Source organism: Lepus europaeus, chromosome 2, assembly GCF_033115175.1.
Source record: "Lepus europaeus isolate LE1 chromosome 2, mLepTim1.pri, whole genome shotgun sequence".
Lineage (NCBI taxonomy): Eukaryota > Metazoa > Chordata > Mammalia > Lagomorpha > Leporidae > Lepus > Lepus europaeus.
The window spans coordinates 138,487,835-138,508,966 of record NC_084828.1 but is presented as its reverse complement, the minus strand read 5'-3'; the positions used below and the strand labels follow the sequence as shown (position 1 = coordinate 138,508,966).

The window sequence follows — 21,132 nt, the reverse complement described above, 5'->3', positions numbered from 1 at the left end:
TACACAGAGAGAGGAGAGGCAGAGAGAGAGACAGAGAGAGGTCTTCCATCCGATGGTTCACTCCCCAGTTGGCTGCAACGGCTGGAGCTGCGCCGATCCGAAGCCAGGAGCCAGGAGTCTCTCCTGGGTCTCACATGAAGGTGCAGGGGCCCAAGGACTTGGGCCATCTTCTACTGTTTTCACAGGCTAGAGCAGAGAGCTGGATCGGAAGAGGAGTAGCCAGGACCAGAACCAGTGCCCATATGCGATGCTGGCACTTCAGGCCAGGGTGTTAACCCGCTGTGCCACAGCGCCGGCCCCAGAAAAGTACATCCTTAAAAGAATACTTTATTATAAGCACTTCCACTGTGCAATATGGTTTGGATTGAAAACATTGAAAAATGAGTTCTAATTTTGAAGCTTATTAAAAACATGGGGGCAGGTTTTGCTGCAGCAAAGACACCATCTGGGACAGCTACGTCTCATATCAGAATGCCTGTGTTGGGGGCTAGCGCCCTGGCATAGTGAGTAGTCACTGTCTGCAATGATGGTGTAGTATATGGGCACCAGCTCAAGTCCTGGTTGCTCCACTTCTATCCCAGCTCCCTCTATGGCCTGGGAAAGCAGTAGAAGATGGCCCAAGTCCTTGGGCCCTTGCACTCACGTGGGAGACCTGGAAGGAGCTCCTGGCTCCTGACTTTGGCCTGGCCCAGCTTTGATGGTTCCAGCCATTTGGTGAGTGAACAAGCAGAGGGAAGAGCTCTTTCTCCCTCCCTCTCTGCCTCTCCTTCTCTATAACTCTTTCAAATAAGTAAATAAATCTTAAAAAACAAAACACAACACCAGTGTTAAGTTCTGGTTCTGCTCCTGATTCCAGGTTCCTGCTAGTGCAGGAGCCTAGAGGGCAGCAGGTGATGGCTCAAGTAGTGGGGTCCTTGCCACCCATGAGGGAGATCCAGATTGAGTTCCTGGCTCTTGGCTTATGCCTAGCCCAGCTCTAGCTGTTGTCGGCATTTGGGAAGTGAACTAGTGGATGGAAGATTTCTCTTTCTCTATCTTCCCTGTTCTGGGTTGTACGGCCTTGAGGGTTCTTGAAATTGCATGTAGACGACTTTGGGTCAGGAGAGTTGCTTGTGCAGTTAAATAACAGGGAGGGTGTTTCTTTTATTTCACAGATGAGGAAGCTGAAGCTTGGAGGGATGGACTCAAAGTCACATGACCAGCAAATAGAGCACCTGAAACCAGGACTTCCTTCTGACTACTATTGCTTTGTGAACTCTGGGGCCCAGCTGCATTATCTTTGAATGTAATTCTGGTTTAGTTGGAAAATATCAAGTTTAGTTGGAAAATATCTGGCTTAGCTGGAAAACACCTGCTTTTTCTTATCATGAGCTCTCTGTTCACTTGAATCTTAGAATCTTGCACATATTGTTGCAGTCACATTTTGTGATAGAAAAATAGTTTATTTTCATGACCAGGTGGGATTCCCAAGGATCCCAAGGTTCCCAAGGTGGGCAGGAAGAAGCCAGGTGCCTCGGGCCTCTGCTAGCTGTAGCCACCTTCCCTCCACCCCCAGGCTTCTCCCAGCTCCTGGGAGGCTGCAGCAACGTGCACACAGAGGTGTTGTCTCCGCTGTCTATTCTCAGTGAGGGATGCTTGGCACTTCAGACCACCGTTGAGCTGGATGAAGGTTGTTTTGTCTGAAAAGCCTGTAACTGAGCACAGCTCTCTGCAAGGAGAGGGGGCAGGGTCACCTTTTTTGTCCCTTCAGGGTCAGTCTTGGCAGCTCCTCTGCTTGGGTAGAACCTGGGTAAGCCTCACTTGTGCCACAGAAGAAAGAAAAGCTGCCGTGTGAAATTACCAGCGGCTCTTACCCTCGCAGCCCTGTATGGAGGACCCATTTGTCCCCTAAGCCCCCCTGTTAGGTATTTTAAGCGTAACAGTGTGAATATCACAACAATCCTGCCAGATAGGGATTATTATCATTGTCAGCATCCTTATTTTACAGTTTAGGAAATCAAGGTTCAGAGAGTTCAAGTAATTTTCCCAGCATCACACAGCTGGTAAGTGAAAAGGTCCGAACCTAGCTATTTGACTCCTGCTTCATGCTGCTCAGTTAATGAGTTTGAATTGGAAAGATGTATATCGGTGCTATATTCATAAGGTAAGTTAGCCTCAGGTTTAATTTAAGTGGAGTCTACAGAGAGAAGGCAAGTTGAGGAGACTGAATTAGCACAAAATGCTAAAATAGATGCTCTCGTTCTGTCTCTGTCAGAGTAGGTTATCAATTGTAGAGCACCCCCCACGAGACGGTCGCTCACAGAAGAAGAACCAAGTTCACTTCTAGAGAATTTCATCTGTGAGGCAAGACCGGGCAAGTGGGTTGTTTATGCCCAAGAAGAACAGGCTCAGCGAGAACACAGGCAGGTTCCTATAAACAGGATTCTGGCAAAGGTGGAGCTGACCACACTCATCTCCCTGCAGGAGCAGTCTGCCTGCCTCAGGGCTGGGGACCCCCACAGTCACCCTGAGCGCCTGCCTGGTCCTTTCTGCCTGTAGTCCTAATGCCCTAGTATTGCAGCATCGGAGCGGGGGCTAGAGTTTTCTACACCTGTCCCTTTCCTTTCCATTCCCGTTGGAACTACCACATCTTAAGCCCCCGTGACTTCTGCCTAGTCCATGGTAATAGATCAGTCTCCCAAGTCCTCCAGTCATCTGATTCCAAATTATCTAATGACTCAAATCCAGACACCTTGACCCGAGACTCAAGATCCTCACAGACTTCCCCAAACACAGCTTTTCAGTGTCTCTTCCTCATTGAACAGCCAATCCTGGATGTGCCAGGCTGCGCCCTCATTTTATTCCAAGCGCACGTAAACCTTTCCCACATTCCTGCCTTTGCTTGTGACCTTTGCTTTGCCTAGAAAAAGTTAATAAGCATATCTCATGTTTGTTTGGTACTTCCTAGTTTTCAAAGTAATTTCACTTTATGCCATTTGAAAATTACAGTTACTCTGCAGGCCAGAGATGATTATACTTATTTTACAATTAGAAAATAGTGGCTCAGGGCAGGTCAGCATCCAGAGACTGCGTAGCTGAGGGACTGTCCGTGCCTCTGCATTGCTTGTCTTTGCCCTTTATCTGGCCTTCCTCCAGTGTCTAACTGTCATATTCTACCTTTTCCTCGAAGTCCAGATCAAATCCACCAACTCTTCTAAAGTAAACCCAGAAGCATGGATGGCTTGCTCCCCTCTGAGCTCTTACAGCTCCTTGTCCAACTTTGTTGGGCACTTAAATCAATTATGGAGAAAGGTTTTAGAGTCCTGCATAAGGACTGGATGCCAGCTGAGATCAAGGTTTTAAAGCCTTTTTGCTCGTGACCCTGTGGAGCAGCATGTTATGTATGTCATAACCCAGGGTGTACATATACATACACACTGAAATAAGCTTCCTGAAGCAACATTGGCCTCTAGTTCTGAATGAACTGTCGTGTTTTCTCTAGTCTACTTTCATTCATCGAAAAGTGCTGGTTAGGAACCCAGTAAATTGCTTTTGAGGACCACGAATGAGTCCTGATCAGCAGTTTCAAAAACTTGGATTTAAATCTCATCTGTCTTTCCTAAAGGGCCTAGACAACATTTTCAAAGGTTTGTAGAAGACTGAGATAGCAAGAGAGATTTGTCCAGGAGGGATCTAATCTGTGGTTCCTAACAGGAACACAAACAGTTCCTACTAGGCCAGGCCAGGAAGGAAGGGCCTCGGCTGGAGAGCACCAGCGTCCAATAGCTGGATGGTCAAGGTCGGCATTCTCACTGAGCTAACGCAAGGGGGAGGGGCGGCCCCATTCCCCTGTGGGACATCCCCAGAGCAGTGGGACTTGTGGGAGCGCAAGATCTGGGGAGGAAGATTCTCAGTAAGTCATATCTGAGGACTAAGAGGAGACTTACACACTCATCACCATTTTGCATATAGCAGGAAATCAGCTAGAATTTAAAAATAATAAAAACGTAATAAAATTCTTTGTTTATGTCTGTAGAGTGAGTCTGAAGGCCTTCAGGCCAATAAACCTGTCACTGAATTTAGTATCATTTCAACTTTATGAAGCACTTGATGTTTGCAAAGTGCTTGTACAATTACCAATTATCATAATGTTCGTCTTCTGAACATTTCAGTTCAGAGAAAGCCTGAGGACTTCAGAGCAGGGAAAAAAACAATTGGCCAAGCTAGTTAAAGACCAGGCTTCTGAGTGCGTGCTGCAGGAGCTGTTTGAGATGTGGACTACTTGCTTATGAAGGTTCTGGGCACCTCCTCTTCTTAGAGCACCCCGATGTTGGTACCCGCAGCTGGCTTGGTCAGCCACCTCTCCTGACTGATACGGATGCACTGCTCTCGGGAGCTCCACACACCATTCTGTGTCTATGCAGCAGGGGAAGAAAAGCCCAAGTGCCAGGGCACAGCCAGCATGTGGGAAGAGGCATCTGCAGTTGCTGGGAAGGGACAAAGCTGTTGCAGTCTTTCCTGTTCCAGCCTTAAACTCACAGTCTAGGACTAGGGGTAGGTTTGCTCAGCAGACTGTCAGCGCCAGAAGTCGGTTCTGGCCAGGTTTACGGGCAACAGGTCAGTGAAAGCTAACACACTGGTGGATTTCAAGAATTCCAAGGCTATGGCTTCAAGGGCTGTCACAGGCATGGTTTCAGGATGTGTCTGTTTCCTCTGGAAAGAAATCCGTTTTCTCGTGCTTCTACCCCGACATTTGAAAGCACACAGCACCAGCTACTGTTGGCAAGTGGCTGCCCCAGGAAGCTAAGTGTCGCTTTGAGGTCTGCTGCCATTCTGTTTCATCATTTTAGGAACAAAAAGGCAGCTTTTTCTTTGCAAGTGAATTTTAATTTGAACATTTTCTGTTAGGTTAGTTAACTTTCCAGTTTCTGACTATAAATAGGTAACAGAAATACCACAAAATAAGTTTAGAGACTGACTTAGTTTTTGAGCTAGAGAATTTTCTGGTAGATCCTGATTCCTGACAATTATACTGCTAGATCATTTTCATTACAGAAAATTTAGCAATCAGTGTCTTGGGGCAGGCTTTTAGTGTTTTTGATTAAGACACCATTGGAGACGTCTGCCTGTGATACTGGAGAGCTCTGCTCCCAACTCCAGGTTCCTGTTAGTGCACACCCGGGGTGGGGGGTGCAGCTGGTATTGGCTAAAGAAGCTGGGCTCCTGCCACCCATGTGGGAGACCTGGATTGGGTTCTCAGTTCCTGGCTTCGGCTTGGCCCAGCCCCAGCTGCTGTGGGAGTGATCCTGGAGATGGCAGATTTCTCTGTCTTTCAAATAAATAAAACAAAGACTTAACACGAATCAATCTCTTTATGAAGTGATTCTTTTCTATGTTAACATATTTCTATTTTGGAGCACTTGGGTATTCCAAAATATCTTTCAAAGTAGAATGAGAACTTTCCTGTCCTCATTTTTATGCATATAAACAACTGGTGGGTGATTTCTGGAGCAACTGTCTGGACCATTTTCAATGTATTGTTGTCCTTGTCACATCACTTTCCTCATGGCCACTAGTTCTCTTCATTATAACAAACTGGACTGTGTGACTCTGTGCTTAAGGGGCTGCATTAGTGCCTACTGTCAATAAATACAATCTACTTTCTTAACCAGGAACTTGTGATCCGTGCAATCTGAGTATCTGATAACTCTTCAGCTGCGCTTCCCACCAGTCCCACTGAAATGCTCACCATTTTCCAAGCACTCACTCCATATTTGCGTTTTTGCCTAAGCTAGTTCCATTTCCAGAGAGTCTTTCACAGCCGCAGCCTCGCTCCTTACAGCATCTTACTCTTTTATCACCCAGTTCCAAAGTCCTTCTGTGTGGCTTTCTCCATTCTCCAAAGCTCAGTTGGCTCTGCCCCTTCCTGGCTTCTACAACACTCACTACAGTTTGAATGATGGTGTCCCCCCAAGTTCACATGTTGAAAGCTAACCTCCTAGAAGGTAATAGTTTTAAGAGGGGGTGGTTGCTGGGAGATGATTGGTTCTGAGGGCTCTGTCCTTATGGTGAGACAGGTGTCTTTTTAGAAGCTACTGCAGGAGCTTGTTCACCCTTCCCACCACGTGAGGATGCAGCCAGAAGGTGCCACCTGTGAACCAGGAAAGGGGCCTTTACCAGATGGTATCACCTTGATCTTGGACTTTCCAGCCTCCAGGACTGTGAGAAATAAATCTCTACGGGGAATAAGCCAGCAGTCTAAGGTATTTTGCTAAAGCAACCGAAACAGATTAAGCCAACACTTTTTGCTCATGTTGTTCTAGTTCTTAGTGCATTAGCAGCTGGTGACTGCATCTCATCAGGATGCTGTCATCCTGAGGGCCACCACAATTTCTTTTTTTTATCTCTGTGCTATCAGAATAAGGTGGAAGACATATTTTTCCTATGGAACAAGTATTAAAGCCAAATTCAGTTAAAGCAATTGAAGAAACTATAAATAAAATGCTTTTTTTCCCCCTGGGGGAAGAAATACTAAAACTAAAACTGATTCTGGAAGCATTGGGTGTACACGCCTGATATGTGACTGTCATAGGGACAAATCAGATTGGTGACAGAAGGGAACTGTAGAGAGCACTTTAGCCAATGCCACATCACTCTATCTTTAGCCATCTGAGCCACCAAACAAAACATAAAATGAATGCCAATAAGAGAGCCTTCTGATGCCACTAGGCATTGTGGGAAGAGTTGTTTCAAAGACTTGTCCACTGATGTGCCAGAAAACTAAAAATAGATCTACCATATGACCCAGCTCTCCCACTCCTGGGAATATATCCAAAGGAAATGAAATGAGCACATGAAAGACATACCTGCATTCCTCTGTTTATAGTAGCTCAACTCATAATAATTAGGATATGGAATCAACCTAGATGTCCATCAACTGATGATTATATATAAAAAAGGGAGTATATGAATAAATTTTGATATAATGGCTTATTACTTGGCTATAAAATGAATGAAATCCTGACATTTGCAACCAAAGGGGTGCAACTGGAGATTATTATGCTAAGTGAAATAAACAAGTCTCAGAAAGACAAATGCCATATTTTTCTCTTATTTTTGGAAGTTAATATATGCATATATACATACATATATACATATATGGTCTGTATACATACATATATATATATATATATATAGAGAGAGAGAGAGAGAGAGAGAGTATAAAAAGGGTGTGGAGGGGTCAGAGCTACGGCACAGCAAGTGAAGCCGATGCCTGTGGCATCAGCATCCCATATGGGTGCTGATTCGAGTCTCAGCTGCTCCACTTCTGATCCAGTTTCCTTCTAATGCTCCTGGTAAGGCAGCAAGGGATGGCCTAATTACTTGAGCCTCTGCACCCATGTGGGTGATCCAGAAGAAGTTCCTGACTCCTGGCTTTGGATTGGCCCAGCTTTTCGGCCATTTTGGGAGTGAACCAGCAGATGGAAGATCTCTCTGTCTCTCCATCTTGCTTTGTAACTTTGCTTTTCAAATAAATAAATAAATTTTTAAAAAAAATTAGGAGTAGGCCGGCACTGTGGCTTAACAGGCTAATCCTCTGCCTTGCGGCACTGGCACTCCAGGTTCTAGTCCCGGTTGGGGCGCCGGATTCTATCCCGGTTGCCCCTCTTCCAGGCCAGCTCTCTGCTATGGCCCGGGAGTGCAGTGGAGGATGGCCCAAGTCCTTGGGCCCTGCACCTGCATGGGAGACCAGGAGAAGCACCTGGCTCCTGGCTTCAGATCAGCGAGATGCACCGGCCGCAGCGGCCATTGGAGGGTGAACCAACAGAAAAAGGAAGCCCTTTCTCTCTGTCTCTCTCTCTCACTATCCAATCTGCCTGTCAAAAAAAAAAAATTAGGAGTAAACTTGTTTTTTTTAAAGATTTATTTATTTATTTGAAAGTCAGAATTGCACAGAGAGAGTAGAGGCAGAGAGACAGAAGAGAGAGATAGAGAGAGAGAGAGAGAGAGAGAGAGAGGTCTTCCATATGCTGATTCACTCCTCAATTGGCTGCAACAGCTGGAGCTGCGCTGATCAGAGGTCAGGAGCCAGGAGCCTCTTCCGGCTCTCCCACGCAGGTGCAGGGCCCAATGACTTGGGCCATCTTGTACTGGTTTCCCAGGCCATAGCAGAGAGCTGAATTGGAAGTGGAGCAGCTGGGTCTCAAACTGGCGCCCATATGGAATGCCGATGCTTCAGGCCAGGGCATTAACCCGCTGTGCCACGGTGCTGGCCCCAGGAGTAAAATTGTTTAAAAAAGTGTGTGGATGTCATATCATTTGGTATTTAGTTATAAATAATGCTTCACTGAATCATAGCATGTAAATGACAATTTACTCTTCTTTCCCCACGTGATGAATGTTGTCATTAATCCCTATGCGACATTAATATCTCTGGCTGAAGAAAGCATAGTATATATGTGTGTGTATACAGTGTTTACATTTGAAGTGATTGTGGCAAACTGTTAAAAACAAGTGTAAAGTAAAGAAACAATGGGCTTGTGCACGCTCTAGGGAGCCTCTTTCTGCTGCTTGGTCCTGATGCTGTGCCTCCCAGGCGCGCTTCTCCAGGCTGTCCTTCATCCTCTCATCCTGCTTCAAGCGTTCCTGCTGCACGGGCCACAGGCCTCTCCCCACGCTGTTCTCTCTCCAAAATGCTCTCCCCTGCCTCTCATTATTTAACCCCATTAGAAAATTCCAGTTCCTCCATGTACCCTTTCTCTCGTGACTAGAAGAACACGATTCATTTCTCCAACAACTCTTCTTCCCTTAGCCACCGGCACACTTATCTCTTTGCCTGCTCTTATTCATCAGTTGATTTGACATGAGTTGAGAATGTACCGTCACTGTCTACCTTGGTGAAATAAATGTTAATTAAGGCAGGGCCACTTTTGCTTTGTGTGGTGCCTACCACAGCATCACATGCAGACAGGTGTGGAGTAACTGGAGTCCACGAGATAGACCCGGGACTGTCTCCCTGTCAGGTGATAATACATGAACCGAGCGGCCAAGGCCTGTGCTGCTGATGTGTCTCTGGTAGCTCATGAATTTGTTGGCAGCCTGCAAATATCTTGGCTCCTACAGCTGGGAAGGAGTGACCAAGTAACAATTAAAGAAAATTTAAACAAAATACTTTTTCCCATGGGGGAGAATTATTACAACTACATTTAATACTGGCAACAGTAAGCTGGTACACATGTTTTATGAATCTTAACATCTTTTCTTTCTCTTCTTTCTTAATAAAATGATTTAATAGTGACCTAGAAATCATCAATATAACACCACATTGCTAATGACAAAACACCATGGCTTCACCTGAAAGGTGCAATTGAAAGATTTCCTTTTATCACAGGAAAGTACAAGAGGAATAATTATCATCAAAGGCTGGTATTGCTTCCATTGTGGAACTGAAAAATTGCTGCACTTCTCTATCAAGTCAAAATTGCTATCTGTAGTATAATTTCCAGAAAAATAACTACAGGATGATGGCCTATAATGTAGAAAAATCATAAATGAAACAATTGCATGTGCAGGGCAGAGAAATCAAAAGAGCAGCTTAACACCCAGCTACATGCATTTATTCACAATCAATATGAAGAATTATGTCTAACATACAGCCCAAGTGAAACCTTTTGTTTATGGAGATGCAAGACTGTTGCAGTATTAAAAATACTGCTGTTGCAGCTAAAAATTATCACAAGAATATAAAATAATGGAAATTTTAGTCACATGCAGTTATCAAATGACAATCAATATCAAATGCATTACATGATGTGTCTCTTTAAGATAAGTGATATCCAGGGTGGTGCTGTGATGCAGTGGGTTAAAGCCCCAGCTACTGAGCCAGCGTCCCATATGGATGCTGGTTTGAGTCTGGGATGCTCTATTTCTGATCCAGCTCCCTGCTGGTGGCCTGGGAAAGCAGCAGAAGATGGCCCAAATGCTTGGGCATCTGCACCCATGTGGGAGACCCAGAAGAGGCTCTTCGCTCCTGGGTTCAAATGGGCTCAGATCCAGCTGTTGTGGCCATTTGGGGAGTGAACAAGGAGACAGAGGACCTCTCTCTCTCTCTCTCTCTGACTCTACTTCTCTCTGTAACTCTTTCAAATAAATAAAACAAATCTTAACCAAAAAAAAAAAAAACACATGTGATATCAATAGAGAGTAATAATGAAATAATATCAACATTTATTAAGCACTGTTTTAAGTGCTTTGTGTTAATGCATCCAGTCATCAAAACAAATCTGTGAGGTAGGGACTTCTGCTATCCTCAGATTTCCTACAACAGCTCAGACGAAGAGATTTCAACAAGTAGCAAGTGGTTAGGCTGTACTAGCAAACAGTAACTCCTGAACCACAGTTTCCTTTTTTTGATAAAAAGTCAACAGCAAGTTGTCTAAGTAGGTCCTCTTTATACCTTACATGTGTTCCTGAAAAGAAATTTAAAAACAAAACCGTATTAGATGCAAGCACTATGAGAATTTTTCATGGCTTCATCCCTGGGGCCCAGAATGGAGCCTGGCATGTGGGAGAATATCAGTAAACAAACGAAGGAATGCATGAGTAAGGAAAGCCGAATAGTGCTTTGCACCAAGAAAACACTCAGTAGATGTTTTCTGAACTAGATTTAAAGGAATGTATTTTGGTATTTTTTTTTGTTCTTTTGTTTTAAAGATTTATTTATTTGTTTGAAAGGCAGAGTTACAGAGAAGCAGAGGCAGAGAGAGAGACAGAGAGAGAGAGAGGTCTTCCATCACTGGTTCATTCCCCAGATGGCCGTCAACAACCAGAACTGCGCTGATCCGAAGCCAGGAGCCAGGAGCTAGGAGCCAGGAGCTTCTGGGTCTACCATGCAGGTGCAGGGGCCCAAGGACCTGGGCCATCTTACACTGCTTTCCAGGCCATAGCAGAGAGCTGGATGGGAAGTGGAGCAGCCGGGACTAGAACCAATGCCCGTATGGGATACTGGCACTACAGGCAGTGGCTTTACCCACTACACCACAGCGCTGACCCCAGCAATGTATTTTGTAAAACTATTCTACAAGGGAAGAGTTACCCTCTGATTTCTTACTTGCGTAAATCAAAATTTTTCATATTGTTTGCTTACAGTGCAGATGAAACGAGAAAGCATTCTCATTGAATAAAAATGCTATTAAAACTTTTTATAGGGGAAACAGCAAAACAAAGCAGAGATGCCAAAGCTCATATAAAATCCTAGGATCATTGTAGAAAAACTCTTATCATCTTGGGACCCACAACTTTTTATAACCACAGTGGGGGGCATTGCATTTAAATAACAATTCACAAAGTCAGATTTGTAGTCCCTTGTCAGGTCTCCTGAAGAGTTTTAATCCAACTATGGAGTACTGCAATGGGCTTAAGCCAAAGGATCTTGAGAAAACTGCACTATTTAAGTGTTTTATGTTTTGGTTTTGAGAGGCCAATAAATGAGCTACCATCAGTAGGTAACTAGCATTATAATAGCTAGCCAACTTTTCTGATGGATTCAGTTAAAACAATAGTGGTGTGTATCATTCTTACTATATGGAAGAAAAAATGATGGAAGAGCCAAGTGACGACCTGCACAAAAGACAGCACATGTTTCCAGGTCCTGTTAAAATTCCCCTGCATTTCTTCCCACCAGAAAGTCATGAGAGCCCAGGGAACTTCAAGTTCCACTTCACTTAGGTGCTAAGCCAAGGGTTATCTACAGCATCCTTCTACAGTGGCGCCTGTGAGGGCAAGGATGACCAGAAGCCAAGTTGAATACCCAATGAATTACCCAGGGGATGGGAGTGGTGGCTGCACTGCTTCCCAGAGCAAGATTGGCTCCTCCCTATGGCCAGTTTCTCAGGGAAGCAGTTGTAATGCTGTGTGCACACGGGGATGCTGTCAGAGGATATATTTAGAAAGAGGCTTTAGGCAACTGATTGCTGATGTCTGTTTCAAATATTTTGAAATTCTGGTGCTTTCTGAAAGCACTTGTGAAGTTAGTTATCTGGTGAAAAGCACTTGTGGAGTTATCTGGTTGTATTTACAAGTGAGGGCTACAGATGATTTAAATTTATGGCTCCTCTAAGGAGTTCAATGACCCCCCTCCCATTAAATTCTGGGGATACCAGTGTGTGTCTCTCTCTCCTATACTAGGGATGATCTGGAGTTTCCAGGGGCTTGGTTTCACTTCAATGGCCATGATTCACTTCAATGAGGCAAAAAGGAAGCCTTTATGAGGGTCACCCTTGCCATCTTGTTTATTGCTGGGCTTTCAGTACTCAGTATATCGCCTAGCACATGGTAGGCACCCAATAAAGTATGCATTTGACATAGGATTGCTTCCATCCTCTGCAACTTCTGCTTACTACTGGAAGTTAAATATACCTCATCCCCAGACTGGGGAAACTTTTGGTGAACCACCATAGAAACTATCACATTAAAACTGTCAAGTGTACGCCAGACACACTTACACAGTGGCATCACCCATATTACCAGTGCTGCTAGAACCTGGTGGATGGACCACCTGAAACAGGATCCTCTGAATTCCTCTGGCAGATACAGCCTGCCCTTCTGCTGGTTATGAATGCTGGCTCACCATCCATCAGTGACCTTGGATATGACTTTTCCTCCTTTGGATTCAACTGCCTCATTTATAAAACAGGGATCACAAAACGAACATTCTTTGCTCCTCTGAGGATTTTTTGAGAGGTAGACTCAAGTCATTCACAAGGCCACAGTACTACCCCAATAAATAATTCATGGGGTCTTCAGCTCAACGCAGGGATCATCATTTAAAATGGAAATTGCTGCCCATGATATTCAGACCCAAGATTTAAAGTAAGTGTGACCATGTGGAATATAATAAATTCTGTCAAGAGGGGAAGGATTTTGTCTTCCTTTTCTTTTGGTAAGACTAAAATGCCATTACATTATAAAATCCATTAAATACTTGGTTTCAAGTATCATTTTGAATGACCTTGATGTTCACATTTACTTTTCCTAGAGTGGAGTCCCAACCTGTCACACAGTGGGACAGAAGGAGGTGTGGCACCTGCCACGTTCCTTGCTAGACTCTTTGAAATGGAAAATGTGAGAGCAGGAGCCACGTACACACAATGCCATGGCTGTTTGTTTTGTTGGTAACACCGCACTGTGCTCTTATTCCACACCAGTGATGTGGAGGAAGTCTCCATCCACCTGGTTTCATGTAATTCTGTTCCAGTGTCAACTGGCCAATCCATTGTTATCTTTGTGCTTTCTTCACACTCAGTAAAGTGTTGGCAACCACACGGTGAGTCCTTATTTTCAGTTGATTGTCCACCTACAGGAAATGCTGAAAATGATTTGGGGCTGTCCTTTCTGTTTCGGAAAAGGTCATTTTTATCCTGTGTAATTCACAACTGTAGGACTAATATATACAGATGCTTAAGGAACAAGATGACGAATGACAGAATGGAAAAAGACTAGGAAGCAGACAGTCTGGCAGGATCATTAGTCACCTGCGAATAAGGCAACCTAAGATTCCCATGCTGGCTGTAACACTGAGAATCTGAGCAAATAATTTTACCTGGTATCTTACAATCTGAATCAGGAGACATCAATTTCTGCTTCTAACCTCATTGTTTGAGACTGTTCGTGAGGTTGATAAGTGGCTCCAACATTTTGAGTTTGGTACTAATAAAATAACATGAATGGTGAGATAAGATATTCAAAGTCACCCAGAGAATGGCTTCCAAACCAGAGCCATGCTTGAATATACCAGAACAGCTGTATTAATGAAACCCTAGAAGGGTAAACCAACCACAGGAAGGAGGGCAGCAGAAGGAACAGGGATCCAAGTCTGCTCTGAGTAGCTGTTGCTGTCCCTGTTCCTGTCCAAGGAGCTAGATACTGATGCTGGGGGTTGAGGTGTCTACCTGGAGTAGTCTGGATGAAAAGACTAATATTATCCATGTAGCCTATTTTGCTTTCAGACTCACTTAGCAACCTTCAGATAACTGATGGATCTTCCTGCTGTATCAGAGTCTGAAATGCAGGTGTCCGAGATGGGAGCCACTGCTTGCTTGCTTGATCGGTTCATTCACTCAACACATATTAAGAATCTACTCCCGGCCGGCGCCGCGGCTCAATAGGCTAATCCTCTGCCTAGCAGCGCCGGCACACCGGGTTCTAGTCCTGGTCGGGGTGCCGGATTCTGTCCTGGTTGCTCCTCTTCCAGGCCAGTGGGAGTGCAGTGGAGGATGGCCCAGGTCCTTGGGCCCTGCACCTGTATGGGAGACCAGGAGAAGCACCTGGCTCCTGGCTTTGGATCAGCGCGGTGCGCTGGCCGCATTGGAGGATGATCCAACGGCAAAGGAAGACCTTTCTCTCTGTCTCTCTCTCTCACTGTCCACTCTGCCTGTCAAAAAACAAAAAAACAAAAAACAACAACAAAAAAAGAATCTACCCCTGCACTGTTCTATGCCCTGAGGACAGATCAGTGAATGCAAATAGACCCCAATCTCTGTCTCAGAGAGCATCCATCCTGGTTGGAGGAGACCATTGAACAAATAAAGCACACAGTGTGTCAGATGGTAATGATAAAGTGCTATGGTGAAAATACAAAGAAGGGAAGGAGTGAGGGATAGACTGCTAATTTAACAGTGGGACCAGGAAGGTCTCCTGATAAGTTAAATGAAAGAGGTGAAGGTAGGAGGCACTAAATGTCTTGAGGGAAGATGGCCTTGTGATGTCTGAGGGAGGCCAGGGTGGTGTGCACCAGAGAGCCAGATGGGACAGAACTGTGACTTGAGCCTTCTCATGGCTGGAAAGAATATTCCTTTCCATGGGGGTGTGGTGATTTAGGAATCTGGTGTAGTTTGTACTTCTGCCTGCTTTGAGCTTGGCTAGAGTGAGTCTATCTTTTATGAGACTGAACCACTCTTAGATTCTTTGTCATATTTAACTTTCTGCCCCCAAAAAGCTAAGGATCTAAACTCAAACTTGGGGACTTCTTCATGGTGGTGCTATTTGAGTGACCAACAAAACCCCCAAATCTTCGTATCATCTCATACAGTGTCAATAGAGGCTTCAGATGTGAGTTCTGCACTATATAATGTAAGGAATCATAATTATTTGTGGTTTTAATGGTGGCTTTACAAACATTGAGATACAGAATTTTACAGGTCGACTAAGAGATCATGGGTGTAGAACTGTTAACTATAAAGTTCACTGATGGACTTTGGAGTGAGACAGATCTGGGCTTGTAACACAGAATTATCACTTAATAGCTATGGAGGCTTAAGAAAGTTATTTGAGAGTTTGTTTCTTTCACCATAAAGAGTGTGGTGGGAAAAATTAAGTAAAATGAAGAGAGTGGTTGTAAGGATTAAATGAAGCAATGTTCCTGATGGCAAAGCATTGGTATTCATAAATTCTGTTTCTCCTTTCCCACTTCTCAATTTCTTTGCACTGTGAGATTCAGAATTGCTGCCCACATGGAATCATAATGCAATCTTTTTTTTTTTTTTTGATAGAGTGGACAGTGAGAGAGACAGAGAGAAAGGTCTTCCTTTTTCTGTTGGTTCACCCTCCAATGGCTGCTGCGACCGGCGCTGTGCTGATCCGAAGCCAGGAGCCAGGTGCTTATCCTGGTCTTCCATGGGGTGCAGGGCCCAAGCACTTGGGCCATCCTCCACTGCACTCCCAGGCCACAGCAGAGAGCTGGCCTGGAAGAGGGGCAACCGGGACAGAATCCGGCGCCCCAACTGGGACTAGAAGCTGGGGTGCCGGCGCCGCAGGCAGAGGATTAGCCTAGTGAGCCGCGGTGCCAGCCCATAATGCAATCTTAATCAATCACCACTTTTGGCACCAAAGGCTTCTTACCGTACTCTCAAATATGGATGCCAAGGTTGTCATCAGAGAGGCTGAGTGAATCCACCGTCCACTTGTGTTATGTTACACTTTCTAGATCTCCCTACCTCCTTTAGAGCTGGGGAGGGGAATGAAATATCTACTGTGAAACACTCAATATAGTGCTCAGCCAGGGCTCATCCTCATTAATGTTAACTTTTACCATGTTTATTTCATACCTTCTGAGAAATTTTATAGGAATGTTGTATGTATTATTTATGTTATTAAAAAGTAAAATAAGATACAACAAAGCTATGTGAGTGACAGTAGTTTATCTTATTGATAACAATGGTAAACTATGAGGGGTTCTCTATTCTTGTGTCCAAATATTGGGCATAAACTGAATGGGAATTGGGAGCTGTGATGATTAGTTACACATGTCAAGTTGGCTAGACTACTCCATCGTTCAAACCCTCTCTTAGGTGTTGCGGTTGAAGGGGATACCTCCAGTCAGTTGACTTGGTCAGCCTCACCCAATCAGTGCATGGCCTCAGAGCAAAACTGAGACTTCCCTTAAAAAAGAGAGATTTTTCCACATGACAGCAGCATCAGCTCTTGCCTGAGTTTCTAGACTGAGAGCTTGCCCTACAGATTTTGGACTTGTCAGCCCCCACAATTGTATAAACCAATTCCTGGAAATAAATTATATGTATGCATGTAGGTGCATATGCATATATACTGGTATGTATACATACATATGAGGGGTCTTTCAAAACATTGTGGACAATGCATATTATGAAAAAACTATACTTGACTTCCTAAATTTTTGTTGTACTACAGCAAGCTTAGTTTGAAATTTCCTTTTTCCTGGAAGTTTTTGAAGCACTCTCAAATATGTGGTTGTAGAAAAATAGAATAAAAATGTAAGTTTATTTTGGTGCATAAAACTTGAAAGTCATGCGCAATTTTTTCATAATATGCATTTCCATGTACTTTTTGAAGACCCCTCATCAAGTGTACTTAAAGCACTTCTGTTTCTGTGCCTTGGAGAACCCTGACTAACACAGGTATAAATGAAGGCTTATTTATCTCTCTTTTTCTTTTGTCTGTAATTCTTTATGATGCCTTATTTGCATGATGTAATTTTATTGAAATGAAGACTCAACAGCTCCAAACCGCATAATAAATTTGTTTCAGCCTCATGACAGTTTCTTTTTGGTTGGAGCCGAGCAACCTGACCCCCAAGGTGTGGAGATCATCCCTACACTGATGATGGTTGGCATGGCCTAACCTCTCAGGTCCACAGGGTGCATCACCTGGGTTCTGGGTGAACAACAGAATGAACATAAATGCCAAGTGGATAATTTGTCTCTAACAATATAGATGTGTCAAGAGGTCAGGGAGTTGAAACTGTTTGGCTTGCTACTCTCTAGGTATAAATTCAGAGCACAAGCAGGATACAAAAACTCCTGTAAGTGGAAATGTATTTGTGCCGAGATGGCATCCCTGCGATTTCTAGAATGAATGCACAGGAGGACAAATTACCATAAGAAGAGGTATTACTGAGAGTGTAAATCTGCTTCCATTTTTGCTAGTCTGTCCATAATCATATGGAAATAAACCCTTGGAGAAAAGTGAGATAAAAACTATGACATCATCTGAATTTTGTGTCACTGCTTTAAGCTACAAACTTGGGTGGGCTCCAACCTTCATTTTCTCATCTCCAAGTTAATTTTTCTCCTTTATTCATTTTTTTCATTGTAAAGTCTTCCTTACAGCACTGTCAGAGAATCTGACCAAAAACAACTTTTAACACATTTCCAATTCATCATTTTGTTGCTGATATCTCTTTGTGTGCATCATTTGTAGACTTTTTATAACTTTGTACACATTTGGATATCAGGCATTCATAAACAAAGGCAGGGGCAAATTCTGTCTCTCCAAGAGAGATCAACCAGGAGCACCAACCAGCAATTACCTTCTCCAAGAAGGTTGTCAGTGAGACATCAGAACTTCTAAGAGGTAGTCAGTGGTTAAGATGGACTGACTCTGAGGGGATGGCAACCTACACTGTCCGTAAAAGCTCAACATTGGGCACGACAAGCCTACTGGCCATAGACAGAGCTATGGAAAAGCTAAATGTAACCTCAAAAAACCTCTGCCTTCCACATCACCATTTTGTAATTTTTGGAACGTTCTTATCTTCGGAGAACTGCTTTCTAATTCTCATGTTGTTTCGCTTCTGCTTATCTCTTCAATCTTCAGTTGGCTTCGCTTCTTTCTTAATTTTTCCCTATTTTCCACAGTCTGTCCTTTAGCTTGCTCTCCTCTCACCCCCATTGTGAATTTCCCATACTTCTCATGCCTTTCTCTCTTTTTCATTTTCACCTCTTCTTTGAATTTCTTTGCCCTGTTTTTTAATTCTTCTTCCTCTGCCACTGATCTGTTATGGCTTTAATCATTGCTCAGGGGCTTAAAAGCACCGAGGGACTGACATTTCTTCCCTGAAAAGGAGAGGGATTTGTGACTGTGGAAAAACCAGCTACAAAGACCCAAGACATTCAATTTACAGTGCAGTTCTTTTCTTTCTTCTTTAGCGCTTTTGCCTAAAATTAGAGATGGACCACTCACTGCATCTCACAATGGCAAAGCACTCCAGGCCTGACTTCTCTGCCCTGTGCATCACATGACAAGGTGGATCCAACTACTATGTTTACACTGATTGCCAGAATTTTAAGAACTGCCCTTTGCCAGAAATGGCTGACTCAAGTCTGCCTGGAAAACCAAAACAGTGCTATTTTATGCTCTGATGAATCAGATTCATTCTCTGCCCATTCATTTTGAGCCCCTCTCCTCTCTTCATTTTTTACAGCATTCAGAAAAAAAAAAAAAGGCATAGCCATGGTTTTCTAGGAAAAGAGTGCAAGAGCTTAGTCCAAGTGACCCTGGACTAAGGTTGCAAAGATTTTTCACATAATACCCTTACTCAAGAAGGTCTTTTTGGCCAACTGAACCGAAAGTAAGATCTTGACAAAGGAAGAGTGGTAAGCTGATGGGTTCCTCCAAGAGTCTATGTTTTTATCTCTGGCATTAGAAAGTACTAGATTAGATTAAGTTCCCAGGAAAACAAAACACCAAATACATTTGACTCTGAGATGTCACTTGAGCTGCACGTCACAGTACATACATACAAGTGAGTCCATACTTCCAAGTATGGACTCCACAGCGTTTTAACTGATGGACTCATCCCTTTTGGTAGGTTTGGCTGTGAATGCGCGTTACCTCTCTGTGTTTCTTGACGAGCAGACACACATACCTTGATGCTGACGGGCTCAAAGTCATTCTCTGGCGTGCAACAGGATCAGGACAGGATCCGTGAGATTGTCAGGATCCGTGAGATTGTTACTATCAAAGGATACTTGTGGTCAAAGCCATACCACATCCTGAAGAGCCGGGCGCTCTCTGCTTTGGTTGTGCTTTTATCCAAGCTATTTGCTTCCTGGAAAGAGACAACGAAAAAGGATAAATAGTCAAACATATTTTATATAAAAATATACATCAAACCAAATTAAATTTAACTATGTTAAAAAAAAAAAAACAACCTTTCTAAGTAGAGGCATTTTCTTCTGCATGGTGAAGCAGCTGCCAAGCAAATTAGCTCATAGATCTTGCCATGTGGATGTGATTCCTCAAGCAGAATTCAACATTTACTTTTCTTAATAATCCTGATTTTACGAAACAACTAAGAAATGCCACTCTTTGGACATCAATAAAAACGACATTTCTGTCAGGTTGTGGTGGTGGGAATTTTGTAGTTACTTCTGTCCTGTTTGGATGGCATTTATTTATGGATTACCAAAAGGTCAAGGCTAAAGAGATGATGCCAGCCTCATAATTGTTACTCATTCGCCTTCATTTTCTTTTTGGCAGATCACTACCAAAGGCTGGGGCTGGTTTTGCTATCTTCCTGCTTAGACTACGAAGAGTTCTGAAAGAGATATTCCTGGTGGGAAGCTGTAGTCACTCACTACTGTGCTTCATTCTCCCCTGCCTCCCTCTCCCCTCCGCCCCAGGGCTACAAAGGAAGGGAGGATGAGAAGGAATTGAAGACAAAAGAGAAAGAGAAAGTATTTGATGGCATTCATGTGAGAGTAGAAGATGAAAATGTGAGAAAAAGGAAAAAAGGTGAAACACTTTGAGAACTTCAGACACAGATGATGAAAAAATTTGCAGAGTGGCACAAAGGATATTCCATGATATTTTTACTCTGCGTATTCCATTTGGCATATTGAGAAAAGAGAATTCCAGCCAATTGCAATTACCCCTGTGATTAAAGGCATTTATTTATTTTCTTAAAAAGATTTATTCATTTATTTGAAAGGCAGTGTAACAGAGAGGCAGAGGCAGAGAGAGGTCTTCCATCTGCTGGTTCACTCCTCAAATGGCCACAATGGCTGGAGTTGAACCGATCCAAAGCCGGGAGCCAGGAGCTTCTTCAGGGTCTCCCATGCAGGTACAGGGGCCCAAGGACTTGGGCCATATTCTACTGCTTCCCCAGGCCATAGCAGAGAGCTGGATTATAAGTGGAGCAGCCAGGACTCCAACTGGTGCCCATATGGGATGCTGGCACTACAGGTGGTGGCTTTACCCACTATGCCACAGCACCAGCCCCAAGGCATTTATATCTTAACGTGCATATTGTTGTTCTGTTGGGACCATGGTTTCCACCTCCAAATTTCACCATGAGTTGGCAGCCCAGGAGTTATGTGAGCATTGTTCCAAAGTTGAGATGGTACATGGAAGATGAGGGTGATCCATGGGCTCACAAAAGCCAGCCCTTAGTTGAGCCCAAGAAGATCTGCTGTCACTCATTTGTTTAATTATCCCTTCATAGTCAGTTCCATTATTGGTTAATGACAAATGTTAAGGGCTCTATTCTGCCTTCTGAAATATATATATATATATATATATATATATATATATATATATATATATACTACCAGGTGCTGCAAGTGTCATTCTCCACATGTGAAACAAGATGACAAGGAAGTAAAGCGTGGTCCATCTTGAATCAGCCACTTACTCTTTGCCTAAAATGATTGAAGCAGGAGTGGATATTAAGCCTGGCACTTAAGATGCCCATATTCTTTATCCAAAAGCCTGGGTTCAATTCCTGGCTCTGGCTCCTCACTCCAGCTTCCTGCCAGTGCAGACCCTAGATGATGGCTCAAGTAATGGGTCCTTGCCATCCACAAAGGAGACCAGGATCCAGTCCCAGCTCATGGCTTT

The 21,132-nt window shown here is 43.7% G+C and overlaps 1 protein-coding gene across 1 annotated transcript in view; it reads right to left on the bottom strand.

Annotated features, from left to right (window-relative positions):
* The window catches only part of SLC9A9 (solute carrier family 9 member A9), a 625,461-nt gene that overhangs the window by 86,640 nt on the left and 517,689 nt on the right, over positions 1-21,132 (bottom strand). Inside the window, exon 14 of the mRNA XM_062213558.1 lies at positions 19,263-19,342. Within this exon, the coding sequence (XP_062069542.1) occupies positions 19,263-19,342 (80 nt within the window). The remainder of the gene's footprint in view (positions 1-19,262; positions 19,343-21,132) is intronic.